Source organism: Pseudomyrmex gracilis, unplaced genomic scaffold, assembly GCF_002006095.1.
Source record: "Pseudomyrmex gracilis isolate BER0280 unplaced genomic scaffold, ASM200609v1 scaffold_261, whole genome shotgun sequence".
Classification (NCBI taxonomy): Eukaryota; Metazoa; Arthropoda; class Insecta; order Hymenoptera; family Formicidae; genus Pseudomyrmex; species Pseudomyrmex gracilis.
In genome coordinates, this window is record NW_018020845.1 from 109029 (window position 1) to 125125 (window position 16097).

The following is a 16097-nucleotide window of genomic DNA, read 5'->3' on the forward strand; positions in this document are numbered from 1 at the left end:
ATTTCTATTTTGCCCGCTTTTCTACTATTCGCAGTAAAATTCTCTTCTCTGATTGAATCGAGCGCAAGGTGTGTTCTTGCGCTCAGAACCGGACGAAAATTGCCTTCGAGAACGAGCACACCTTATAACAATATTCGCATATCACATCACCACAAGTCACAATCGATAAGAAAAGCATATAACGATAAGTAGGTACGTGCCAGTTGAGCGTATCAAGATTTTTCATCAAAAAAAATGTCAATCATCCAGGATTTCTTCAAACGTTATTTGCCAGCCGTTAAGGCTGATGAGGGCGAAGAAGAATTGGTAGATCCGCAGACAAAACTTCGTGTAATACATCTTTTCACATATTACATAATGTTATATTTTGATTTAAAGTTTTCGAAAGTAAAGAAATTTCTATTTGCTAAAATTGATTTAACTCGAGAATAATCGTGCAAGATATACATTGTCATAGCGATATAAAAAGTACATCCGTATATTTTTCATTTTTTTTTTAAATCAAACCAGAAAAATAGTAACAAAATTTCTATCGAGAATTGTCAATTGAGTACTGATAAATTAAACAATTCTTAATACGCAATATATCTTGTTACCGATATATTGTTTGTCAATAATTTTGTTGATTGATAACAAATGATTTTAAAGTTAAGTAATACGTATTTTACTTGTGTTACTATTCTAATTTAAGACGCAATTATTCTCAGGTTAAATTCAAATGTATGTATTCAAATGTATACACACATTATGAGTACAAATGTAAGTTTATACATACTTTACTGTTCTGTTGAAGAGAATACTTTAAAGGAAAGTAAAAGTTTTTTTGTAAAAGCCTGTTTATCCTTACAAGATAAATGTGGTTAAAATTCTTCTAAGTTCTTAAACAAAAACCCATTTATCACTTGAATAAATTACTGATTTTCATGAAAGTTTTCTATTTCCATGTCCAAATTTCAATAACTTCTATCTCTTCAACCAAGTTCTTTGAATTGCCTACATAGATCTTAAAGAAAAATTGTTATGTTTATAGTCAAATTTTTTAATATTTTTTGATACTTTTTTCGATTTTTAATAATATTTAATATTATTTGCTTAATTGCAGGAAACATGTTCTCAACAAGCAAAATGCACTAATTTACAAGAGAAATTGAACACATGCAACGATCGTGTTAATTCAAGAACTAAAACAGAAGAAACTTGTTTAGAAGAGCTTATTGATTATGTAGAATGCGTAGATCATTGTGTTGCAAAGACGCTCTTTAGCAAACTTAAATAAATCTAAAATATTTCCATTAAAAAAAAAAAAAAAAACCTGACTACTTGCAATGGCAAAATCTTGATTTCTTTCAAGAATTGTATATATGATAAAATATTAGTAATAAAAATAAACTTAGATTAATATCACATAGAGTTAGGTTTTTTCGTTTTCACTTATATTTCAACCCTACAACTAAGATAATCTCAACAAAGTGTAACATTATATATTATGATAGAATACATAAAATAATCAATAATGTATATTAATCTGTACATATGCCGCTACCTTTCGAGATCAAGAATTATCAAAATTTACTCATTGTCAGTTGTTGTATGTTTCTGAATGCTTTATGTAATATCTGATCACATAGTTGTCTGAAAGAACAATGTTTGGGAGTGCTTTGATTCTATCGTCGAATATTCAGAAACAAAGCAATAACTACAAAAATAATTCTGATCTCAAAAGGTGAAGGCATATATGTCAATTAGTATATAGAGTTTTAATTCAATTTATATATATTTTTTTTTTTAATGTAAAAAACATCGGAATGATCTTTTAGTGTCTAATTTAATATATGCATGTGCATGTGCGCGCGTGTACACACACACACGCTACAGAGTTTAACGAGAGAATATCATAAAAGCGGACAAAAACTCCTCCATTTTGTGCATATCTCTTACTAGAAAGCCATTCCAGTGCTGCTCGCGCAGTTGCCATTAACTGCCAGCGGATGTCCCGCGCGTTTTTATTTTATCCGCTTTCCCATATGCGCAGACCGATGATAATTCTCTCGTTGAACAGTGTAAATACATATATATATATATATATATAAACTCTTACTGCAAAGATTCTATTCAGTCTGTACCCAGCAACACATCAAAGCATACATTACATACACGTACTGGTTTATTTAAACCGAATTTCAGGATTGGTACATCCTGACCAGAACACTTGCTGCACAAAATTCGTCCGCAGTGTCGACAGTGATGCTTACGCATCGTAAGAGAGAATTTTGTTCCACATTCCAAGCAGCAATCCTTGTCGGACCACGGTGCTTCTTGCGTTAAAGAATCTAATAATCTATACAGTAGCTGTTTTGTTGGTACTTGATAGTTAAAAATTGTTATCCCGTCTTTGTTCATCGAACCTAGGCACGCTCCGGCTTTGACTAATGTTTTACAAAGATTACTGTTACCTTTCATATACGCGATCAACAATGGTGTGTTTCCATCCAAATCTAAAATAAAATTACATACGATAAAGTATATGTATTCAATTGTAGGTACGATTTAGTTCTTTTCAAAAGAAATGTACTTATTTTTTTTTTGTAATTTTAATATTTATACTTCGCACACACGTACCTGCATTGTTAACTGGATATTGCGACATACATTCCAAAAATAGATCACATATCGTCGCGGCGTTGTCCCTCGCACATCTAGCCAGTTCGTGCAGAGGATTACGTCCTTTTAAATTCACAGCTTCCGCATCCAGCGTACATTCGGTTAATAAAGTCCGTACAACCGACACATGACCTTCTCTCACAGCTACGTGCAGTGCATTATCGCCGTCCGCATTTACCGCATCAAAATTAATATTATTCTGTGTGCAATTAATAATAAGTTTTTTACATAAGATATTAAGTAATATGAGAAGCAAAAAAGTTAAAGAGATTTGACTTGTTTTAATTAATCATACTTGCAATAGCGCGGAAACAACGGCAGCATGACCTTCTTTAGCTGCCACATGCAGCGCGCTGTTTCTGTTCGCGTCTGTATCGTTGACACGGGCACCTGCCAAGATCAAGCTTCGCACCAACATTTCATTTCCAGATACAGCGGCAAGATGTAAAGGTGGCGTTTGTGTAACATCGCGTATTCTCGAATTTACGTCTACCTGAGAAAAAAAAAATGATCTACTGCAAAAATAGCAATTTTACATTTAAGTTTATGTTATAATTTTGTTTCATGTAAATTAAATCAAATACTTGTATCGACAGTAAGAACAATATGCTCTCCATGTCGTTCTTCTGTATGGCAGTGTGCAAGAAATTTCTGCCTTTGTTGTCGTATTGTTCAGCGGCCTTAGGTAATCTCTCCAATATTGCTTGTGCGGCTTTGTTGTTGCGAACTGTCAGAGCAGTAGCAAACGGCGTCAGTCCTTTTTTGTCTCTTTTGTTCAGATCTATATTTGGGTGGCACAACAAAAGGGAAATGATTTGTGAATGTTGGTTCTGTATTGCCACATGTACCGGAGTCTTTCCTTCTGCATCACGAGCATTTACATCGGCTCCGTGCTCGATTAGCGTTTGAACAACTTGTTCCAGTCCCCATTGACAACACAAATGCAAGGGTGTACATTCATCTTTCGCCTCGTCTCCGCCACCACCATCTGGACCGAGTCGTCTCGGAGCATTCAAATCACATCCACTAATGATAAAATAAAAAAAAATAAAAATATTTACTAATATTTTAAATAATGTTTTTTTAGAAATCAAATTTATATATAGTCTCTTTGACTGAATGACTTGGATCTTTGTACCTTCTGATCAAAAACTGTGCGATATCCTCTTTGTTATCATCGATTGCTCTGTGTAGTAATGTTTGCTGACAACCATCTGGACCAGGACCCCAACAATCAGTATCAGCCCCGTACTTAACAAGAATTGATGCTACGTCTTCTTGCTCTGAGTCCAAAGCATCCCATAACGGGCATCCTATTGAGGTATCTACACCTCGTCTACAAAGAGCTTCCACTACTTCGCCCAGTCTACAATGTACGCACAATTGCAACGGCGTTTCTCCATTGGCTGTTCTGTGTCGACAATACGAGTCATATTATTACATTATATAATGGAAAACATATTATCAATTATAAAAAAAAAAAATCTTGTAGATATTTTGTTTAAACTTACTTTATGTTCATATCAGCGTTGTTTTCTAATAGAAATATTGCCGTAGCTGAATCTTCCTTCAATATCGCTTGATGCAACAACGTCAAACCTTCCTCGTTGCGTTCATTTACATCAGCTCCGGCTTTGATCAGAGCCAATACGATATCTTTGCCCTTTTTAAATGGCGCTTTTATAGCCAGGTTCAAAGGTGTTTCGTTTAAATTGTTCTTAATAGTCAATTGTAAATTTACATCAGGAGCATCAAGTAACTCGGCAACTATATCGGTATAGAGATTCGAAATAGCTAAATGAATCGGCGCATCGCCATTAAACGTGACCGCGTCAGTCGACAGTCCGTTCTTCAAGAAAGCCCGAGTCAGATCTTTTAAACCAACTTTGCACGCTTCGTGTAATATCGTAAAACCTTCGTTGTTGGTTTTCGTTAAATTATTTTTACAGTATTCCACTAAAAATAATGCCGCTTCTTCTCTACGTTCGCGCGTTAGGATATGAAGCAATGTGTCTCCGGTGGTGTTGTAGATTGGATTCGGTATAGCGCCTTTAGCTAATAATTTTGATGCAAAGTACTCGTTAAAAGGAACCGTCTTCATCGCAAAACACAACGGTGTATCGTCCTCATTTGTGGTTTGGTCTACATCAATATTTTTCGCCTCCAATAGCAAATTAAACAGCATCTCGTTTTTCTCTAAGATACAGCAGTGAAGCGCAGTCCTGGTAAGAACAAATAATTCAATAGATCAAGAATATATATATATATATAGCAGAATTTTTTTCTCATTTTTTTTAAATAACATTTCATAATATCTAGCATGACAGTTTTATAGAAATTATTAAATTTTATTTCTCAACCGTTATTTAGCTTCTTATAGAGGTCTTAAATTTTTAAGTTTTAAAATGATGTGAAACACAAATTGTTTTACCATCCTCTACGATCTTGCAAATTAGGATCAATTCCTGCTTGGAGTAATCTTGAGCCAATTGCTAGCATATTCTCTACATTATGCTTCGTTACCAGATGCAACGCGGTACAACCTTCCAACTGTTTGAGATCAGCTGAATTGTCCGCGCTATCCATGATTTTTACAGCCTCGCATAACTTCTGCATATTACCGTTGTTTTCTAATTGATCGATTATGAATTCGGCCGAATAAGAATCCCCTTTCAGAATAGCTGAATGAAGAAGAGAAAGACCTCTTGCATCCTTTGCGCTTAAATCTGCTCCGTGTTCGACTAATGTGCGAGCCAGAGATGGCTGGCGAGTTTTCAGAGCAATTTCTAGAGCCAGTTCTCCTTTGTGATCGACAGCATTTACCGCTTTTGGAAGCTACAAAATAAATAACATACAATATTATCAGAAAAGATAATAAGACGTAAAAAAAAATTTTTTTTAATTAAAAAAAATTCTTTAATTAAGAAAATTAAGATAATAGTACTTGTCAATTATATTCTGCTAAAGAGGATAAAGTGTTTTTTGTCAAATAAATTTTATTATATACGCTATATATAAAATTTATATAAATATATAAATTGTTTTAAATATAAATTTTACTATATTTAAATACTATAAAATTACTATACTTAATTTGTTAAAAATATACACACAGACAATAGTAAAAAAAATTGAAAAATTGTTACAACTTTGCTGTAATTGTTATTTTACTGATTAATTATATATCTGAGATTGTGTAAGAACCACTGCTATAAATACATGTGTGTGTGACGGACCGCACAATACGTGCGCATGTATGCGTGCGTGCAAATGTGTAATGGCCACGTCGATAGAATGGCATCGCGTGAAAAAGCGCTTTCAGAGGAAGTATGGAGATTATTTTCTGATATATACACAAAGAACGCGGGAGCGTTAAAGAACGTCGTATGACGTGGCCGATGATACGCCCAACCACCCACAAACTGTTATGAAATGGCTACATATATTTTTATGCGAGAAAATTGTGCTAAAGTTATACACGAATATTTCGCCAAGAAAGGTGTCATAATCCATTTCGCAAAAGTTTAACGTTAGTAGGTGAGTGTTATCTATCTCTAGTATCACGTCTCTCATTATCTGTGTATACATGTGCACATGTGTTTTTACTATATATAATACTATATATACAGAAAATACCACGAGCTACTGACGAAGTAGATAAGTTAGATAAAAAGAGTTATATAAATATACCCGATAAAAAAAAACATATAACAAAAGAGAGATATTTCAACTATTATTTGAAAAAACTAATATATATATATTAGTTGAAATATTTAAAAATATTAAGGAAAAACGGGGTCACGATGCTCAGCGGACCGAACCGATTGTCTTAATTATAAGAATTCCACAAAATAATATGTATTAACTTTTATCAATGTCTTGTTTGATATAAATAATTTATCTAAAATAATGCAGTATTATGAGTACCTAAAAAAAAGATACATTTGATGAAAAACTAATTTAACATGAAGATATTAAAATTTTCTTAAATGAGCGTCGTTATCCTGTTCTCCTCTACTTTTAGAACTGTTAAAAATAAATTTTACGTACTGTCATAGAAAAATTCTCATTTGCATAACAAAAATAATAAACTATAAAATATACGAAAAAATATATTTAGTTAATTATAAAGAGTTTTTTTGTAAGAGAGTAATTTTTTAATTACAAAATTTCAAATACGTAAATGGTTTTAAATATGGTTTTTTGTACAGATCCATAAGAAAAACAGAATCTTTTTTATGTAACTTTAGTCACAGAAATAATCTGTTCAACTTTGTATATAAAATTATTTTGTGATATTAACATGTGTATAAAAGACTTTTTTGAAGATTTTGTGAAATATTTAAAACATAGGTTAAAATATATATAAGTTTGTATGTGTGTATATATGTATATCAAATATACTAAATGTGTTAAGTGATTCGTTTCAGATTTGCACATTAATACTGCTACGTTAATTTAGAAAAATAAATATTTTATATTGTTGAAATAATACCTTCTTGATGGATTTACAGGGAATCTTATAAACAAAATGAACAACTTCAAGCAAAATTTACAAATTATAACGTTATATCTTCATATTTTATCATGTATGTGTTTTTCTCTTATTTTCTCTACATTATTAATATGTTATAACGTTTTTCTTAATGTAGAAACGTCAAAAGTAAAAAGTTTTTTTCTTGTTGACACCTATATATAAAATTATGCATAATTTATTAACTTGTAGATGTTTTAAGAGTACAGGCAGAAGGTATTTCATGTTTCAAATGCTTCGTATCGTTCACAAAGCAGGAAGAAATGGATCTGCTTTGTTCTCATTTTGATGGGAGTGAAAAATTTCAAGTATTTTGTCCAAGCTCAACACTCTGTATGAAGAGAACTATCGAGTACAAGTATAATAAAAGTATGCAGACAATATATTTCTAAAATAAAGTGTATCTGCAAAGTGTTGAAATAAAATTGACTGTATAATTATTTAAAAAATTTTTTTTTTTCAGCAACTGTAGTAACTTCTGTTCAGAGAGACTGTGCACCACAAAAATATATTTCGCATACATACAATGATATTGAAAGAAAATGGCACAAAAAAGAAGAAGTCATAACAAGTGCTTATGATGAAGGTTGCTTTGTTGGTGAACACAGAGGAGCACCAACGAATCCACCGGAATATTGTTTCTGTAGCTTTCACTTATGTAACTCATCAACTTTACCAATTAGAATGCTTAACGAGATATATGGAATATTATTAATATTATTTATAAGATTGTTGTAAAATTAACTGTTTAACTTGTGACACTGAAACTATATGAAACATTTTACTTAAAGAAAAGTATCTTATGCAAATAAAATAATTTTTTCTGAGATTATAGAAATTATTATTATTATTATTATATTATTATAATTATTATAATTATTAAATATTATTATTATTATTAGTATTTGTAACAAATATCATATATTTTGTGTATATTAAATAGGTGAGGATGGGGAAAAAATGTAAAAATTTGTACTGGAAACAGACGTCCTAAACGGATAAGTTTAGAACGGGGGAGGGAGGTGTGTGTGGATAGGCTTAGGGGGGTTGGTTTATAATTGCTCCAACCGCTAACTTAGGCCGCTGCCGTAAAAGTTGGAAGATAGAAAATACATACTAAAGAAGTAATATATAACACAAAAATAAAACAAACACATTTTTTGCTGTATCTAATATGCATCGCACCTGATCCATCAACTTAAAAAAACAATAAAAAATAAATAGAGAACAAAACTTACCTCTGCATTCTTTTCTACCAAATACAGAAATACAACATCTTCACGCATCAAACGTACGGCTGCATGCAAAGGATATTTACTTTTAGTTTGCAGTAATTTATAAAGCAGAGATCCTGGCATCTCTTTGAAATCTTCGCCTGTTAAATCTTCCTACAGCATATATAAAAATCATAAAAAATTAAACACTCGGCAATAATTTTTGTCAGTCAACATACAATTGTCAGGTATGTTATTGTTGCAAACTTACCCAATGTGCAGAAATTAAAGAACTGCAATGCTCCTTTAATTTTACGGTGCCTAGTTCTTCAGCTGCTGCATATAATATCACACAATCTTTCAATCCCACAATTCCAATCAAATATCTTTCACACTGATCTACTAGTTCTACTAACTGAAAGCCAGCAGCTGCTTTCATTAAATCTAAAGTTAAGTTTTCTTGAGACACCTTGCCTGTGTAAATCCATTTTAATAGTATCATTGCAACTGTGCTATTCAAATTGCTCCAATCTAAAAACAATCACAATAAAAATATATAATATTGTAATAACAACACAAAGGTAACAATAAATATCAATAAAAAAATAACAATAAATAAAAAAAAAAAATAAATTTACAGCACTTAAAACCATTACCTAAAACAGTCTTTTCAACAAGAGCTGTATCACTGAAGAAATCACTTCTGGCAGACAATATAAATTTGTGTGCTGGTACGTCTTGATTAACAAGTTTTATAGTGACATCACTAAAACATATATAATTTACAGAAATATATATATAATTTACAAGAATTGCTTTATTTGATAAATATCAGTTTTAATAATATATAAAAATTAAATATTTTAGTTTACTCGTTTGGTAAAATACCTATAACGATGCTGACAATACAATGATGCTATTGTTGCCAGAAGTCTACTAACAAATCCACCTTCCTGTTTTTCGGCTGTAAGAATTGCATATTCCTTTTGAAGTTCTATATTAGAATTGTACAAATTAACGTATTGTTCTCGTAGCAGTGAGAGATGCTGCTGCCACTTTTGTGCTTCCATAGAATTCTCTAAAATGTAAGATATAAAATGAACACACACAATTATCTAATTATAAAAAAAAAAATGGTTCAGGCAGGCAGTTAATAAACTTACCCATGACGCAAAAGGAAATTATTGTTTTGGTTTTTACTATGATATTATTGCATATTAACTATCAATTTAATGCATGTTTATCTGTGCGTAGATCTGTCAAACTGAGACAAACAACCAAATGATTGGTAACAACGCTAGTGATAGAGATTCTGTTGCTGAAGACTCGTCTTTTTTTCTTCCTTGCAGTTATGGCTATATAGACCATTCGGTTGGTCCATACGCCAGTCTGTGTAGTTGGTGCAAATCATTCTGATTCGTTGACCACGTTCAGCGGAACTCCGCGCTTGTCAAGCGCTTTGCGCTTATTGTCTATGATTGGCTTCTTCCTGTAAATCTATTTGACATACGAAAGTATATGCCAACAAGTGCGTTCCGTTTCACGCATGAAATGTATGACTATACTGCGTTCAATGTGAGAAGAGAATTTTACTGCCCATAGGGAAAAGAAAAAGAGAGCAAAGTAGAGATAGCGTTGCGGGATTGACGGAACACTTGATTACAACCAATGGCTGTGGGAAGACTTTAAGTTTGTTTTTTTTCCCTGAACTGGGGTATGTTCCAAAATCTTACCTTGGTAACCGAAAACTATAGTACACGTGACGTAAAATATAGCATTTTAGTAACCAGAGTAGGATTTTGGAACGTGCCCCAATTTGTACCGTGTCTGATCGTACGGTGTAAAATGTGCGCGTGTGCGCATATAATTATATAATTATATAGATATATAACTCAATATAAAATACGACTATTGATGCTCATTATTTATGTAAATATTTAATGTCAAAAACTTATTATAAAAAACATTTAATTAGATTAAGTGAAAATTCCTTTCCACTAAAACAAAAAAAAAAACAAATAATCTAGAAAATCTAAGTGTGATGTATTTATGCAATGTTTCACTGGAAAATCTCTTATTATATAAGTTGATGTTTTATCTCATCATTGCACGAAATCTGTCTAATTCAAAAATACTCTCCGATAATCTGTAAAAATTGATTACGTTAATAAAAAAATTAAATTTTTTCTATTTAAATAAATATATATTAAATATATGTAATTTTACCTTCCAAAAGCATTTACTAAAGCAACAATTTCACTTCTTTCCAAAAAAAATGATTTTCGAGTGAGATTGTTAAGTGTTGATTCCCATTTATCAAATTTTCCTGAGAATAATATTTTTAGTGCAGTTCCCAAGCCATGTATCTGCAATTTGCCCCATAATTTACATTTGTCGCATCCCACACAATCCATAATACGTGAGATATTTATAAAATGTTGTCTGAACTCTTCTTTCAGTAATTGTGCTTCTGTACCACCAGTAAACATAACCGTTTCATTAAAATGTTCTGAAAATGATCTAAAATATAATAAAATTATATTGTAAAATATATTATATATAAATTTGAATACTTTTAAAAAAAAGAATGGAAAAAACAAATGTAAAATACTTACCTAACAACATTTAATATATCGTTCATTGCTAATCTCGTATCCTTATCATTAATTTCATTGCCTGTATAATATTCTTCTCTTTCTAAGTAAGGCGCGGCCTTAGCTAATGCTCTTAATTGAAGTAAATAAGTAAAATATAAATTTTTTAACCAATTGGGACCTTCGCCACCCGTAGTTTCGGGCGAAAATCTTCTTCGTAACTCTTCCAAATTGGGACCCCATTGATTATCCGATGACACTTGCAAACCATCTTGAGAAGCCAACAAATATTTTGAACATAAATGTATATTAATACTAGCATGTAAACCGGATATAACACGATAAAAAACTCGTTTTTCCAAACACATTCCTAAAACATACACGCACAATAATTATTTCACATAATCAGGATAAATACTTTTGTAATTACAAAGGCCTTTATAAAAGGCCTTTATTAAAATCAAAGATATATAAGAAAACTTGCCATTTATCTTAGAAGATTGTATGAAAATGTGAGGTGAGTTTTCAGGCCTATAGATAATATTATTTATTGCATATAAAATTCTGAATTCAATTTATGTAAAATAAATGTAAATATCAGTAGAGATAAAGATCTACTGACATTTACATTTATTTTGATAAATGATAGATTAGATCGCATAGATCTGCGTTGGAAGACACGAACGTCATTCTATTTTTGTTTTATAAATCTAATGAGTGATAAAGATAAAGTACACACACAAGTAGTGTTTTCGAACGCAGCCTAAAACTATTAAACAATTATTATATAATTATGTTTAATTATATTATATAGTTATACAAGAGATTAAACTTAGCTAATGCTGTTAGATAAAAATATACATAAACTAATAAATTATTGTATAACTAGTTATACAACAGTTAGTCTATGTATATGATATTGTATAGTTATGCAATAGGTGTACCTGAAACAATTTTCCATATAAATACTTCGCCATATTCTGTGCGCACTGGCTCCCTTGTATCCTGTATATCTTTCAGGATTGAGTAAGAGATCTACATATTCTCCAGGACTAGATTCTTTTACACAGAAATTATCTTGTGCATCATCATATCGCTGCCATCGTTCAAACTCTTTGTAATTTTCGGAACTACAATCAGAGATTTATACATATACTTTATATACACAAAATTTTTCTTAGTACATTAAGTGTACTGTAATTACCTAATTGTGGTATTCAAATAACCTAGTTCTATATTATGATCTTTAGCACTCTGTCTGCAATCAGCAATTTGTGTGACAGGTTTGTATCTATCTACTGGACTTTCATTAAAGTAAATATTTCGTGGAATCTCTCCTTTAAGACCTTCTGGAATATCATCCTATAACAAAACATAAATAATATAATAAGAAGTTAAGTTTTTTTTTTTTTTAATATTTTGTTTTCAATATATAATACTTACATCCTGACATGGTAATACATGACAATAACGTATAGCACACTTGCTATCATCTGCCCAAAATGGACAGTCTTGTTTCAAATTTACTTTATAAAACCTAAAATAATCTCTTACTAGAAGACTTTGAATTCTTGGATATATTCTCATATTATTAAAATAATCCACAGTGTCCACATTACATGTACAATCATCTATAGATCCTTTCAACTACAATTTTAGTTTAGTTAGTTTTAGTTCAGTTTTTACAATATACATTATACAATATACATTATATATACATATTTTTTATATTATATATCATTAAAAAATGCAATATAATATCTATTTAAAATTTTTGTACAAGCTAGAAAAGTAAAATAAACTGTAGTTGCAAATTTTCCAAAACTTATATAAACATATGTTAGTATTTAAATGTATATTATATAAGTATATTATATAACTATTTATATATATATATATATATGTAAGATTATTATGTATATATAAAAAACTTTTAGGAAATATAAATAATAAATAACTAATAAAATATTTTGAATATAAAATATTTAAAATACCTTACAGAAACATTGATCATCTTTATCTGAATTAGTTCCAAAATAATTTCCATTTACTTCTACATAAAAAAGTAAGATTATTAGAAGTAAATGTGAAAATATTTTTCCACTGGATTCCAGCTTCATCTTAACATGCATTGTTGTTGATTGAACTGATTTGTACACGTTGCACATCAATAATTATGATATATATAAAGGAGGGTGTAGAATAAAATAATTTGTTGTTCTAGAACCACATTACTTGACCAGCTATGTAAAGTGTTAACATAATTATATGTATTCAATATATTGTTATATAAAAATATCAATTTTTTAAAATATTATACGTACTTTGTTGTTAAATCGAAGTATTCAACTTGCTAATAAAACACATTCTGTATATATATAAATTCTGTATGTATAAAAATATTTTATGTACATACATACATACATATATATTTATATATGTATATATATATGTATATATGAGAAATAATATTTACATATGTAAATAGAGAAAAACAGAATATACAGATAATATCAGTAAATATTTATCAGAATTTCACACTTCTGTGTCTTTCACTAATGTTGAAGCTAATCATAGGGTGCGTCTATGTATGTAATACTCCTACATTGCTAGGCTAGGTTAGGTTAGGGTTAGGTTAGGGTTAGATTACGTTCCAAAATCCTACCTTGGTAACCAAAAACTATAATACACGTGACGTAAAATATAGCATTTTAGTAACTAAGGTAGGATTTTGGAACGTAATAAAACTCAACAGTTGAGAGATCATCACTTGTGATAGGACTATTCTTCAAAACTGTAACTGTTCCAAAAGTATGATCCAATCATAAGTAATCATCCGTTACGTAACTGTTGAGTTTCTGAAAGTAACCAGTCGCCTGTGTACGCGTATTTGTAGAACACCTCAAATTAACATTATTGACCAATAGTGGCTTTGTTTTGAATTATTTTTAGTTAATAAATTTACAATTTGTAAAAATGCCTCCACATGTTCCGCGATCTTTTATTTACATCTCAGTGGCTGGAACTACTTTCGGTGCAGCATATTTGACAAAGTAATATTATTCAAAACTTTTATTGAGTGTTTTTTATATTATCTTACATTTATCTTTAAAAAAGTCAAGTCACTTTTTTGACAAATGCATTTAACGAATATCATACATAAAATAATTGTATATATATTATAGGAATATTAAATAATATACAATAATTGAAACATTTATGTGTCATTTTTTTTTTCTATTTGTTTTTTTGTGATAATTAAATCTATATTAAAATCATAGAGATTATATGGGAGGTAACAAGTATAAAGGAAAAGAAGATCTGACTGGTAAGACTGTCATTGTAACAGGAGCTAATACTGGTATTGGAAAAGAGACAGCCCTTGTATTAGCTTCACGTGGCGCAAAAGTAATCCTGGCATGCAGAGACTCAAAGAAATGTGAAGAGGTATTTGGATGTTGTTATTAGTATCTACTTAACAAAAAAACAGTAAGACAAGACATATTATAGAATAATTTATTTAAATATTCTTTAAGCAATTCTTTCTTATTGCATATTATCTTAAATGCTTATTTTGTTTAACACTTCTACATATTATAATTTTTTACAGACACGTCGAAATATTGTACTTGGTACAAGAAATAAGTATGTTTATTGTAGAAAGTGTGACTTGGCATCTCAAGAGAGTATCAGGGGATTTGTTGAGCGGTTTAAAAAAGGTAACTTTAACATATATAAATGAGTTCGTGAATATATATATAATGTTTAAAAAATTTTGTCTTTTGACATCAATATATGTATTACTTAGCCATTAAGGGAGTGTGCTATTGCATCATTCTATCTTTCAAATCTAATGAGAGATAAAAGATTGAATGATACAATAGTGAAAATGCAGCCTTAGCATATTTTTATTTTACAGAACATGATAAACTTGATATTCTTATTAATAATGCTGGTGTAATGAGGTGTCCAAAAAGTTATACTAAGGATGGTATTGAGATGCACCTTGGAGTCAATCATATGGGACATTTTTTGTTGACCAATTTACTTTTAGATATCTTAAAAGACTCGGCACCAGCTAGAATTGTGAATTTGTCAAGTACTGCTCATCGTAGAGGCAAAATAAATACAGAAGATTTAAATTTGAACAAAGATTATGATCCTGGTAGTGCTTATGCACAAAGCAAATTAGCTAATATTCTTTTCACCAGAGAATTAGCAAATAGATTAAGAGGTAATTTAAGACTATTTTTTTTAACTATGTTGAGTTGTGTTAGATTTAAAAGGATACCCCCTTTTGTTGCATTGCTGAAAAACTTTATAAGCAGTATTTGTGGCAAGTTGCCAACAACTTGCACTCAGTTGGCTATTTAGGATCATGTTTGTACAGTTTGGTATATATTTTGCAAGTTTCAGAATTATGAAGATCACTTTTACATACTTCTATCGCTCTTTATTCAGGTACTGGTGTCACTGTAAATGCTGTTCATCCTGGTATTGTTGATACAGAGATAACACGACATATGTGGGTATTTAATAACGGTTTTATAAGAATATTGTTAACACCATTCATTTGGCCATTTATTAGAGCACCTGCACAAGGAGCACAAACAGTTTTATATGCAGCATTAGATCCTAATCTTACGGATGTTACTGGTTGTTATTTTGAGTAAGTATTCAAAAGTTCAACAATTAATAAAAATTTTCGGAGAAAAACTTTTAAAGGTTTAATTAAATGTAGTTTAATTTAAGTAAACTTGTACACATAATATTTGTAATGTTTTATCACAATCCGCATGGCATTTTTTAAGCGACTAGTCTTTCAATTTAGAATTTTTTATTTATATTAAATAGATGTTTTGTGTTACAAATATTAAATCGTCACTGTATTATTATAGTGGCTTTCCTGGATTATATGATTTTATAAATAACTACTTTAAGAATATTTGAATTTTTTATTATTATTAATATAGAGATAATCTGCAAAAAACTTTTTTCTTAATCTTCATTGATACGTGCATATACGTAATTCAATTTACACACACACACACACACACACACACACACACACACACACACACACACACACACACA

At 30.4% G+C, this 16097-nt stretch overlaps 5 protein-coding genes across 7 annotated transcripts in view; 3 read left to right on the forward strand and 2 right to left on the reverse strand.

The window, feature by feature from the left end:
* The first annotated feature begins 95 nt into the window (after window positions 1–95).
* On the forward strand, window positions 96–1406 carry LOC109859418 (cytochrome b-c1 complex subunit 6, mitochondrial-like). Its single transcript, XM_020437672.1, has 2 exons — window positions 96–330; window positions 1103–1406. Exons 1-2 carry the CDS (start codon window positions 235–237, stop codon window positions 1274–1276), a joined length of 270 nt encoding a protein of 89 aa, XP_020293261.1. The 5' UTR covers window positions 96–234; the 3' UTR covers window positions 1277–1406.
* A 142-nt stretch (window positions 1407–1548) lies between these two features.
* On the reverse strand, window positions 1549–9950 carry LOC109859416 (rabankyrin-5). The gene is made up of 12 exons (XM_020437670.1): window positions 9573–9950; window positions 9298–9487; window positions 9066–9175; window positions 8681–8940; window positions 8434–8583; window positions 5093–5496; window positions 4173–4883; window positions 3800–4072; window positions 3246–3687; window positions 2957–3154; window positions 2620–2860; window positions 1549–2495 (listed from the first exon to the last, which is right to left on the reverse strand). The coding sequence occupies exons 1-12, from the start codon at window positions 9574–9576 to the stop codon at window positions 2113–2115; spliced, it is 3366 nt and encodes a 1121-aa protein (XP_020293259.1). The 5' UTR covers window positions 9577–9950; the 3' UTR covers window positions 1549–2112.
* Window positions 5926–8027, forward strand: LOC109859417. Its single transcript, XM_020437671.1, has 4 exons — window positions 5926–6198; window positions 7176–7250; window positions 7388–7564; window positions 7659–8027. Exons 2-4 carry the CDS (start codon window positions 7193–7195, stop codon window positions 7931–7933), a joined length of 510 nt encoding a protein of 169 aa, XP_020293260.1. The 5' UTR covers window positions 5926–6198; window positions 7176–7192; the 3' UTR covers window positions 7934–8027.
* A 374-nt stretch (window positions 9951–10324) lies between the features above and the next one.
* LOC109859415 (ero1-like protein) lies at window positions 10325–13590 on the reverse strand. Of its 3 annotated transcripts, none has more exons than XM_020437669.1 (10): window positions 13480–13590; window positions 13328–13356; window positions 12998–13246; window positions 12447–12650; window positions 12208–12365; window positions 11948–12133; window positions 11488–11534; window positions 11025–11373; window positions 10636–10929; window positions 10325–10555 (listed from the first exon to the last, which is right to left on the reverse strand). In XM_020437669.1, exons 3-10 carry the CDS (start codon window positions 13169–13171, stop codon window positions 10504–10506), a joined length of 1464 nt encoding a protein of 487 aa, XP_020293258.1. In that variant the 5' UTR covers window positions 13172–13246; window positions 13328–13356; window positions 13480–13590; the 3' UTR covers window positions 10325–10503. The 3 variants fall into 3 exon arrangements, with proteins under 3 accessions (XP_020293258.1, XP_020293256.1, XP_020293255.1); XM_020437667.1 differs by having other exon boundaries at window positions 13328–13388; XM_020437666.1 differs by lacking the exon at window positions 13480–13590 and having other exon boundaries at window positions 13328–13439.
* Window positions 13591–13759: 169 nt separating this feature from the next.
* LOC109859409 (retinol dehydrogenase 13-like) overlaps window positions 13760–16097 on the forward strand; it is a 3822-nt gene continuing 1484 nt past the window's right edge. Inside the window, exons 1-5 of the mRNA XM_020437660.1 lie at window positions 13760–14056; window positions 14285–14450; window positions 14614–14722; window positions 14923–15237; window positions 15465–15672. Of these exons, the coding sequence (XP_020293249.1) occupies window positions 13980–14056; window positions 14285–14450; window positions 14614–14722; window positions 14923–15237; window positions 15465–15672 (875 nt within the window). The 5' untranslated portion in view covers window positions 13760–13979. The remainder of the gene's footprint in view (window positions 14057–14284; window positions 14451–14613; window positions 14723–14922; window positions 15238–15464; window positions 15673–16097) is intronic.

Bases quoted from the DNA above. Each gene is read 5' to 3' on its own strand.
- LOC109859418 (XM_020437672.1), top strand. From the start codon at position 235: ATGTCAATCATCCAGGATTTCTTCAAACGTTATTTGCCAGCCGTTAAG. The intron at 331-1,102 runs GTAATACATCTT...GCTTAATTGCAG, and splicing joins ATCCGCAGACAAAACTTCGT to GAAACATGTTCTCAACAAGC.
- LOC109859417 (XM_020437671.1), top strand. From the start codon at position 7,193: ATGAACAACTTCAAGCAAAATTTACAAATTATAACGTTATATCTTCAT. The intron at 7,251-7,387 runs GTATGTGTTTTT...ATTAACTTGTAG, and splicing joins ATATCTTCATATTTTATCAT to ATGTTTTAAGAGTACAGGCA. The intron at 7,565-7,658 runs GTATGCAGACAA...TTTTTTTTTCAG, and splicing joins CGAGTACAAGTATAATAAAA to CAACTGTAGTAACTTCTGTT.
- LOC109859416 (XM_020437670.1), bottom strand. The intron at 3,688-3,799 runs GTACAAAGATCC...TTTTATCATTAG, and splicing joins GCACAGTTTTTGATCAGAAG to TGGATGTGATTTGAATGCTC. The intron at 2,496-2,619 runs GTACGTGTGTGC...ATTTTATTTTAG, and splicing joins ATATCCAGTTAACAATGCAG to ATTTGGATGGAAACACACCA.
- LOC109859415 (XM_020437669.1), bottom strand. From the start codon at position 13,171: ATGTGCAACGTGTACAAATCAGTTCAATCAACAACAATGCATGTTAAG. The intron at 12,366-12,446 runs GTAAGTATTATA...GTTTTGTTATAG, and splicing joins ATGTATTACCATGTCAGGAT to GATGATATTCCAGAAGGTCT. The intron at 11,535-11,947 runs GTACACCTATTG...TATTATCTATAG, and splicing joins TATATGGAAAATTGTTTCAG to GCCTGAAAACTCACCTCACA.